This window comes from Battus philenor, unplaced genomic scaffold (genome assembly GCF_028537555.1).
Source record: "Battus philenor isolate CCGP_79_NKW_IND1 unplaced genomic scaffold, ilBatPhil1.0.hap1 SCAF_23, whole genome shotgun sequence".
In the NCBI taxonomy this organism is placed as follows: domain Eukaryota; kingdom Metazoa; phylum Arthropoda; class Insecta; order Lepidoptera; family Papilionidae; genus Battus; species Battus philenor.
The window spans coordinates 12,779,143-12,790,160 of NW_027181686.1; the positions used below are offsets into that span (position 1 = coordinate 12,779,143).

Consider the following 11,018-nt stretch of genomic DNA (forward strand, 5'->3'; position numbering starts at 1 on the left):
TATGGTCTATGGTCATCTTGCAAAATTTTGCTCAAATGCTCTTGTACTACACAATGAGCATCAGAGCAAAAAAATAAAAAGAGGAGTATTCCTAAAAAAATCGCACGATCTTTAGTGATTATCTTCCGTATAATAAAACGCCGGTTGTGAGATTCGAACAGAACTAACTTTTATTATATGTTCAAAAATATACCTACATTTCACTTTATAACAATGACGGTAGGAACACTATACAATCTATGTTCCAATAGATGGCGGTATATGTATATTAATTAATGATTATTTGTATATAATTTCAACACCCCCACTATATCAAATAATCACATAATGACAATATGTTAACTGAACTTGGATCTATTTTACAACTACACCTAATACATTCATAAAAGTGTGATGCTTTTTAGAACACAAACTCTTTGTGAGCATATCAGCAGGCATATCAGCTGTCGACAAATATTTTAATTGAATAATATTATTGGAAACACATTCTCTAGTAAAGTGATATTTCACATCAATGTGTTTAGACCTATTATGAAACACAGGATTTATTGACAGCTTCTGTGCACTCTGATTGTCATTGTATAAACAAAAACTATACATTTTATTTGTTATTTCAAACTGTAAAGCCCGCAAATAAATGGCTTCTTTACAAGACTCTGAGATAGCCATGTACTCAGCTTCACAACTTGATAGAGCCACAGTTTTCTGTTTCTTGCATTGCCAAGATATTATACCATTGGCAAGTACAAAACAAAACCCAGTATAAGACCGTCTATCCAAACGATTGTTTGCCCAATCAGCATCAACAAAACCTTTTATCTCAGAACTTCCATTTGCACAATATTTTATACCATAGTTTATAGTCCCTTTTAAATATTTTAAAACCCTTTTAGCATAACCCCAATGCTCACTCGTGTGACAATGATTAAATTGACTTAAATAGCTAACCGCATAAGTTATGTCTGGTCTAGTTAAAACAGATAGATACATCAAGCTCCCTATGAGCTGTTGATAAGGTACTTGGTTATTAATATTTTGTTTGTCTTTCACACTTAATTTACTCTCCATAGGTGTATCAACAGCCTTACAATCTGTCATATTGAACTTTCTTAACAAAGTATTAATATAATTCTCTTGACTTAAAGTTACTGACTTATTTAATTTGTCAAAATTAACGTTCATTCCCAAACATTGTTTTACTTGACCTAAATCTTTAATTTGAAATTGATTTGACAATACATTCTTAAGTTCTTCAGTTTCTCTCTTACAATTTGAGAATATAAAAAAGTCATCGACATATACTGTAACAATAGTCTTAAAATTATCAACATTTTTTATATACATGCATGGTTCCAACTTTGATTTACAATAACCTATTTTTAACAAACAACTGTCTACCTTCTTATTCCAGGCCCTTGAAGCCTGTTTCAGACCATAGATGGCCTTATTTAATTTTAATATTTTATTAGAGCTACCAGCAACATCATAATAATCTGGTTTTTGCATATAAATAGTTTCCTCCAAATCACCATTGAGAAATGCAGTTTTTACATCTAGATGTGTAACATGAAGTTCCAATAGTACTGACAATGAAAACAATAGTCGTAGGGTAGTATGTCTAACAACAGGTGAAAATGTCTCCGTGTAATCTACCCCATACTTTTGAGAAAAACCCTTGGCAACTAGCCTGGCACGATATCTTACATTGTTCTCACTGTCACACTTCTTACGCAAAACCCATCTACATTGCACTATGGTTTTGTCTCTAGGCATATCAACAAGTTCCCACGCATTGTTACTATCAAAGCATTGTAACTCATCACGAATAGCCTCTAACCATTGCTCTTTTTCAGGTCCTTTTAGAGCCTCATCAAGCGAAATTTCACTATTATCTTCTATATTATGACCGATGCAAGCATTAGAAAGCCCATACCTGTCAGGTTGTCGTCTCTGCCTACATGCAACATCTCTTCTACCGACACTTACAATACTTTCCATAGAGCTATCGGAAGAGTCCTCTTCTGGTCCATATGTCTCATCAAGGATATCTTCATTTTCAGAGCAATCTGAAAAAACCCCCACTGAATCTTCATATACCTCTAAGGAGTCTGCAGGTATTTCTTGGATTGAAACAGAAACTTCATCAGCTACTAGTGGTTTTTCAACAATGATGACATCTCTGCTGGTTGTAATCTGCTTAGTTTTCAGATTGTAAACACGGTATCCTTTCACATCATCTGGATATCCTACAAGAATTCCTCTTTCAGCCTTTTTATCCCATTTCATTCTTTTTTCCTTAGGAATATGTATCATCACAATGCTCCCAAAAACTCTCAAATGGCTAATGTCTGGCTTTTCTTGTGTCCATAACTCGAATGGAGTCTTCCCATTTAGAGTTGATGACACAGTCCTGTTTTGTAAATAGACTGCAGTGTTAGATGCTTCAGCCCAAAATTGTTCATCAAGTCTAGCATCAAATAATAAACATCTAGCTTTCTCTACTACAGTACGATTAAAGCGCTCTGCCAAGCCATTCTGTTCGGGCGTGTAAGGATTACTTCTTTGATGAATTATCACAGAATTCTTGAGATGACCATCAAATTCTTTATTACAGAATTCTCTACCATTATCGCTTCTTAAAATTTTAATTTTCTTGTTAAGTTGGTTTTCTACAAGAATTTTATATCTTTTAAAACAACTAAAAGCTTCACTTTTGTTTCTCATAAAATAGATGTATATCATGCGGCTATAATCGTCAACAAATAATATAAAATATTTGGATCCTCCAATCGAAGCATTGAACGGTCCACATACATCTGTATGAACAGTATGCAGAAGTTCTTTACTTCTATAGCCATTCTGTGTAAAAGGTAAGCGGCTTTGCTTACCTTCACAACACACCCTACAAGACAATTTTGAAATATTTGCCTTTTTATCTAGTGTGATTCCTTCCACTGCATTCTCCATTCTATTTAGATAGTTGCTATTGACATGGCCAAGCCTGCGATGCCAAATATCGCTCGAATTCATCATAGCTGCCATCAATACTTCAGGCATTCTTAGCTTGTAGACACCATTTAGTAATGTAGCAGTACCAACTAATTCACCACATTTATTGTAAATCTCACAGCCACTGTTGTTAAACAGTACTCTATTGCCTTTAGCAATTAGTTGACTCACAGAAATTAGGTTAGTGGTCAAACTAGGAACACACAATACACCTTCAACAACTATATCATACTCGCAGTTATCTGTTAAGGTTGTTATCGATACTTCACCAGAACATTTTACTGGCACCTTTTCTTTATTCGCGACCACAATTTCTTTGATCGAATGCTCAACAGAAACATTTGTGAGCCAGTGTTCATTGGCGGTTAAATGTGCACTCGCTCCGGAGTCAATATACCAGTCATTTTTGGAGAAAGCACCATTTAAAAACACAGCACTAAATGCGTTAAATTGTTTACGTTCACAAGACTTGTTATTTTCTGAATCTTTATCGGAACTGGTGCATTGATTGCGATAATGTCCTGTTTGTTTGCACTTGTAGCATTTTTTAACCTTCAATTTTGACTTTGACCTTCTGGTGAAACCCGAATCATCAAACAAATTTTTGAGTTTCTCCCATAACTCTTTAGTAGTCTTAGATTCTTTTATATGTACATAAAGAGATGGATCAATAGTTAAAATCAGTTTCGCCTTAGTTTTTAAGTCGGCTGCGGCTTCTTCGGGTTTAGTAACTTTGATGTAATCAAAAGTTCCCTCCAACACGAGAAAATTCTCCGCTGCGAAAGCCCACTCTGTGTAGTTCTCCCGACCTTTCAGCTTAGGCACGTTCACGATATAGCTATTTGCCATTTTTAATTTTTAACTATATATCACAGCTCACAGTTCACAAAACGTATAGTTCTCAATCTGCGTAGACTAATCGGCACGCTTGTGCAAGTCTTTTCGCGAGAAAAACAGTTTATTTTATAACTCGACTGGGCCCATAACCTATAATAAAACGCCGGTTGTGAGATTCGAACAGAACTAACTTTTATTATATGTTCAAAAATATACCTACATTTCACTTTATAACAATGACGGTAGGAACACTATACAATCTATGTTCCAATAGATGGCGGTATATGTATATTAATTAATGATTATTTGTATATAATTTCAACATTCCGCATATGCAAAGACGAGCAATAAAACCAAATATACCAAACGAATTGAAAATGTCAATGAACCGAGTTTTAGGGACAAATATGCTCCTAGATGAACCCCCATAGCCAGGAGAGTGATTCATTAAAACGAAAAATATGTCGTCTTTGTCGAACAAAACTAAAGAGAAAGTCCAATTACACTCGTGTAAGTTGTAGGCAGGTCATATGTTTACATTGTTCCAAACCCTTGTGCAAGGACTGCCAATAATTTTAAACAATTGGACCAATGTCAAAAATTTTGTATTTTAATTTGAAAAGACTTTTATTTGTTTTTATATTAGGTTAAACTTTAGATTTTTAGTTTTGATTGTTATTTTTTCTAAAAAGTTTAATTCATTCTAGTTTTTCGTCCTACAATTGATCTCTAGTAAATGTATGCCAAAAAGTGCTTTTGTTGGTATGCTTTATTTTATTTACAAATAGAGAAAGATTGATTAAAAGCTTCGAAATTATTTAATTTTAATGTACCTAAAAACAATAAATACAAAAGTGTACAAATAAAATTAATATTTACGTAATATTTGGACTTCAGAACCTAGCGGTCCGAGAGACCGCGCGTCCATGGTAGTGTGACAAAAAAATGACGTCCATAGTTAATGGTTAATAACAATAATTTAAAGTTTTCGTATCTTGGAGCTGTTAGGGTGTAGATGGCGTTGAGCTTAAACTTCGTTTTAATAACAAAACTTGAAGGCTTCGTTTTTTACCGGATTGGGGGTCGCCGTACTTGTCATTCTCTTGCGCGAACTCTCCAAGGAGTGACCAGATATATGAGCCCTTAATAGAGGATATCCTTGAGAGTATTTTTGGTGGTGGTACATAAAGGCTCCCCCATTAAAATTTAAGCCTCTTTACATGGTTTCCTATGTCTCGTTGTTCACAGCGAATACATTCTTTACGTTCTTAAAAGAGACCAGTACAGCATCCTGGTAAACCACGTGATCTTCTGTATTTATATGACCCTTGTACTGTCTCTAAGAATTTCTTGTTTCGTGTAATGAGTCCAAATAATTGCGATCCATTTTTCCTTGTATATATTTGTTTCAAAATCTATTCAGTCGTTAAAAAGGCAAATGCTAAAGTGTTATCAATCAATCCTGGGATTGATAAAAAGTTCATAATACGTTCAGAAATAGAAGAAAGGTAAACATTAGTATTTCAGGTCTTTGTATGTCCTAAAACCGAATCCTCCTTTTTATCTTTCAGATATAGATATCAAAAAAACAAGGAGCTCTAAAACGCTTCATGAGCTGGGCGTTTCTGGCTATGCAATCCAGCAATTACGAACATCACTACGAGAGCTGTGCAATGTGTCGCTGGAGGAGTCACAGATCCGTCAACTCACGATACAAAGGTAGATATTCAATTAAAATAGGATGTTGTTTTATTAATAACGATCTATGTTTGAATAACGGTGTGATCGGCCACGAGTCGCGGAACTCCTGTACTTGTCGTCAGTCCGACTCGGCCCGCGTTCCGGGAAGATCACGTGTTTATAAAAGATAATTCGATGGGGAAAGAATACAATTTGCAGTGATGCTAATATCTAGTTAGTTAGTATAATAGTTGTAGAGCATGGTTGCACAGACTTATTAAGACTAGGGGCCACTCGGGCAAATCATAAACTGATGGCGGGTCGGCCGCCAGAAGTATAGGTAATTAAATTTTTTTTGGTTTTATTCTGAATAAGAATTCAATATTTTTCGAATGTACGAGAGTATTATTTTTGCTGTCGGCGGGCCACCAGTATTCGACCGGCGGGCCGCGGTCTGTGCGTCCATGCTGTAGAGTTATGTAGATACTCGAATGATATTGTTGAAGCTAATACATGCCGGCTAACAATTGTTTAGCGGTCATTAAGAGAGGCATATCTGTACAGGTACAGACAGTTACAATGTTTAACTGCTCCACAGTCCCTTTCTGCTTTCATATGGTAGCTTAATTTTTTTATTAGTCGAGTTTTTTTATCGTTCGCAACATTTATATTGTAATATTGTTAATTAAAATGCTTTTTTGATAACCCTAAATTTATTATAACAAAATTACTCACGTCATAGCTACCGCTTCGCGATTTTTGTGCAAAAAATATGACTGATTGTCCACACACGCCTTACAGATAATTTCTAACTCTACGCAAAAATAAAAACAGTGCTGAAAGGAAACCGTTTTGACACAATTCCCGACATTGGAAGAGCAGCTGAAGTGCCTTCTGAAAGAAGTATTTCAGAAGTGCTTCCAATCGTGGAATCAGCATTGGGATAAGCACATCGCTAATCAGGGAGAGTACTTTTAAGGAGATCAATTTAAACTCGATGTAACCTTGAAATTAGTCACCTTGTTTTTCGATCATACCCAGTAAAGAGTTAGCGTCTTATTAAAAGACGTTTGTAACACTTTATCAATTTATTTAACACACGAACAAATTTTTATTAGCGCTTGAGGGCGAGCAAAAAGGACGTGCATTCGTCGTGGGACTCTGGGACGCACTGTGCTCCGCGACCGAGTGAAAGCGGGCAATAGAACAAAGGCGCAAAAGTAACAAAAGGTCTGCGCCCGCGTCACCGGTGCCTGCATGTGCTCGCTGCACTAATTCGGCACACTAAGTTCGCCCGTCGGCTACGCTCGCCCACAAAATATTCAACCTATTATTCATTCAGACATCACATCAGTGTATATGCGACTCCCACACCTAGCATATATGCAATATATTACTGATTTATTAAAAAAAAAACTTATTTATATTGTACATTGGCTGTATCTTTTTATTTGTACTCTATAAATATATTAAATAAACTTTAATGAGCTCTAAAGAGAAAACTGATTAATTATATAAAACTTAAATTGGATAAAAGCTTCAACATGGCGTATACTATAGATTGAGAATCATTAATTACTTTAAAAGCTACCCAAAGAAATAATGGAAGGTTTTCAAGTAACAAACACTGTGTAAAATGAATACTGGCACAAAATTTATACTTTTACATTAACACATTTAATAAGATAAAAACAATTGAATGCCTTATTAAATGAGATTATTATATACATGTACATATACACACACACACACATACATATATATATGTGTATAAATATATATATATATATATATATATATATATATATATATATATAAAGGATGTCTATCGGCTGAAAAGAAAAAGAATGTCATATCAAAGCATATTTGGAACCTCGTTGCCGTGATAATGCTATCATCAATATCTCAGCCATACGATGTCCACAGCTGGACCTAACGGTTTCTTTTTTAATTTAATTAAGGAGCAAGCCGCTGGGATCATGTCGGTTACTTTCGTTCGTTTACGGATCTTACGAATTATTAGCAGAGTCCCTTGTATGACCTGTTGGGTAACCGAGAGCCTCCCAATAAGGCCCGCAGTGAAAGACCATTTTAGGAGAGCTTTATTTAATTCTTATTTCTATCAAATTAATCTTCTCTGACATTCTTTTTCAAACACACAAAAGTCTTCGCTATACAAAATCCAACATGGACAATTATTTAAAAATGCCGGAATATAAAAATGTATGTGAAACAAATATCATGACCTGTTTTCAACTGGTCACTGTAAACTTAAGTAAGAAAAGGAACAATATATACTCGTAGCTACTTCCGCACATGCAGTCGTAGTCGTGCAACAAAGTGCACCGCCCGCCAGCCCGCTGATAAATGCGCATGCGAAAGTAGCTATATATTGGTCCTTTTCTTACTAAGGATGGACTTCCGCAAAATAACGCCTGATTCCATTAAATACTGTGAACTTGACTTTATAGTTAGAGTACTAACTGCTGTCAATCGTTTGCTAGCTACAACTAATAAAAAAAATTACTTTAATATTACAGAATACAGGATATAGAAGATGCGATTGTGTGGAGAGGTTTCAAACAAAAGAAAGGATTGGAGATGTTCTTCTCACACGTGAACTCCAACGAGCTAGAAGCCAACAACCCGTTGGTGTTAAAGCAGACACGAGCGTTCGTGAAGGTGCCTCCATTACGTTCCAAGATACGGAATCCTTGAGTATTTGACGATCGAAGTTAGTAAATATTTAATTTTATTTTCAGGGTGTTGACGACTTCGACGTAGATAAAACATATTTGTACGTGATCCCAGGTCTAGAAGGGCAGCACGAACGGTTTGGGTTGCTCTGTGAGCGGCTCAAAGTGCCGGCTGTAGTTCTGCAGCCTGGACTAGGTCATGCACAAGAGAGCATCCAAGGACAGGCGAGGCGATTCACCGAAGTACGTTGCATTCATGTTCTACTATCATCACGCCGGTTGTTAGATGCTGGTACAAAGCATAGGCCTTCCCAACGCCTTTAAATTTGTCGAACTTTGACATTGCGTCTACTGTCTTAAGAACCTTTCGACCCTTTGCCACTTCGGAGGTGCAATTCTTTGATCAACACATGGTGTTCTTATTTTTTCTCATCATTTATGATTCGATGTCGAACTGAGCTAAACTAAGTAAAAATCACAGTCAATTATCACCATCTACAATTCGATAAAGTAATTCAATAAGTATTTATTCATTTTAAGTTTCAATCTGGTTTATTTATAGTGAATCAAATAGGTCCACTATGACAGACATTTCTCAATTTAAAATGAAGTTTCCAAGGTTTCAAACTCACCCTGGACTATAAAGAGTCATTCATAAATGTATTTAATGTACAGAAAATTTAATTCCCAATTAAATACATTTAGTTATTACGTTTCTGCAGATTACACCAATGCTATATACAAAGTTAATAAAGTTATTTTACTTGCAGATGTTGTTGAAGAAGATGAAGTTAAAAGATAACTTTTATTTCGCGGCTTACGAATGCGGTGTTCTGGTCGCTTTGGAAATGCTTTCAATATTGGAAAATAAAGGTAAACACAATTATTGTCTATACATTCACTTCATTGTCTGTTATTAAACACCAGGAAAGCTTTACTATGTACTATTAAAGTGATGTGTGTCGTAGAAATTTCTTTTGAGTGGATAATTTAAAATTGTCTCTATAAATATTATATTTACCAATATGAAGTCCCATTAGGTAGCACCAACTGAATGATTTTTTTTATTACTAACAAATACTATTTATGGTGTCATAGCGCTAAGGACGAAGTCTGGGCTTCCTTGCCGTACCTACGCTCCTTATAGTACCTTGTTAGAAAATTGCCGAGATGGCAGGTCACATAGATGGATTGTGTATAAAGCGAGGCGCAAGGGTTCTTGAGAAAGAATCTAAGTTCGGCCAGTCAGTCGAACTTCATCGAACCTAGAATTGCAATCTTGTGGGTACACGAAAGAGACGAACTCTGACTAAAACGGTAGCTATTGTCGAATGTTTAGCAATATGTGCCGCAAATTCATACCTAGAGAAATCATAAACATAATTAAGGTAGTTGAAAATACCTGAAAGAGACTCCTCGCTTCCAACATATCCTATTGTAAGTCTATTAGGAAGACCTATATCTAGCAGTGATAGCAATGAAATCATACACTGGATAATAACAAACACGTCCATCTTGTGCCTGTTCAATAGTAACAAAAGTGATTTTGTCTAGAATTTAACACAAATCTCTGCTCATAACAGGTAATTTTATTTTCTCATCGCACAGGTTATAAAGGTACTCTCTTCTGCATTGGTGTACCTCCGGAAGAGGTAAAAGGAACTATAGATGAACATCTAGAAGGATTGTACGCAGATGAAGTGCATGATGCAATAATTGAAGCAGTCTCAAATACAATAGTCGCAGATAAATTAGAACTAAAAGAAGATTTAGAAGCATGCAATAGTCTAGAAGAAAAACTTGAAGTAGCGACTCGAAAGATATTAAATCGTAAAGGAGTTACAATTCAATACGCTAAAGATCTTTTGAAATCTGCTATTGGTCGAGTGGAAGAAGTTAGAGCTTATGAGCCTAAACCTCATCGATACAACTCTAAGATTATCCTTCTTACTTCTGAATCAGTAAATACAGAATCTATACATAAATATTCTAAGCAGAATGTTCACGTCTATCATCTGGATACACCGTTGGCTCATCTAACGAGAGATCTTCGCTGTTCAGCCGTCATAAACCAACATCTCGGTCCAGACATACTTGCCGAATATGAAAAGAGAAACATCCTCGAGTCTTATTACACCAATACATTAAAATTGGTGTTTAAAAAACGTGCCGAATAGTTGATAAAATGGTTATTGTATTATAATAAATCTGCAGATGTTAATGTGATGGAGTTTTATTGTATACATATATAAATAAATATCACTTTTTTATTACCTTCATTAACTTTAACGTTTTAGGTTCTAGTTCTACGTTAAGTATCTAAACTTAATACGTTCATTGCTGATATAGACTTCCGTCATAGATTTCCAACAGGACCTTTTTTTTTCGGTGGGGGAAATCTTCCGGTATTCAAGATGCCCTGCCTCTGGGGGGAGGACAGGGGTATGTGGGATTCCTACCCACTAAAACCCCTCCCGGTGGTCGCCCTATGCGCTAAACGGGGGACCGCGGTATCTCCCGGTTAGGGATCGCCACGCGGTCTTCCCTCGCGCCTTGCTATTTTTCGATAGCCCGTCCCGGGGTATGCGTGGATACGCTACCCCCGAAACCCTCGTGGTGCTATCACGATGGTTCGAGACCACGTCGAACCATCGTCCGCCTCAGAGTCGCCGAAGCTAGTGGGAGTTTAGGACTCCCACTCTAATCTTCCGCGACTCTGAAGGCCCAGTTTATGGTAGGGGAGCATCATTCATCGGAGGGCCGTCGCGAGGCACGTCTCTGCGCTGACGGCGTAGT

At 36.3% G+C, this 11,018-nt stretch overlaps 1 protein-coding gene across 1 annotated transcript in view; it reads left to right on the forward strand.

Moving 5' to 3' along the window:
* Positions 1–10,445, forward strand: part of LOC137924158 (fatty acid synthase-like) — a 27,793-nt gene extending 17,348 nt beyond the window's left edge. Inside the window, exons 16-20 of the mRNA XM_068767508.1 lie at positions 5,418–5,565; positions 8,067–8,208; positions 8,289–8,465; positions 8,993–9,095; positions 9,831–10,445. Coding sequence (XP_068623609.1) covers positions 5,418–5,565; positions 8,067–8,208; positions 8,289–8,465; positions 8,993–9,095; positions 9,831–10,399 — 1,139 coding nt within the window. The 3' untranslated portion in view covers positions 10,400–10,445. The remainder of the gene's footprint in view (positions 1–5,417; positions 5,566–8,066; positions 8,209–8,288; positions 8,466–8,992; positions 9,096–9,830) is intronic.
* Positions 10,446–11,018: the final 573 nt, after the last annotated feature.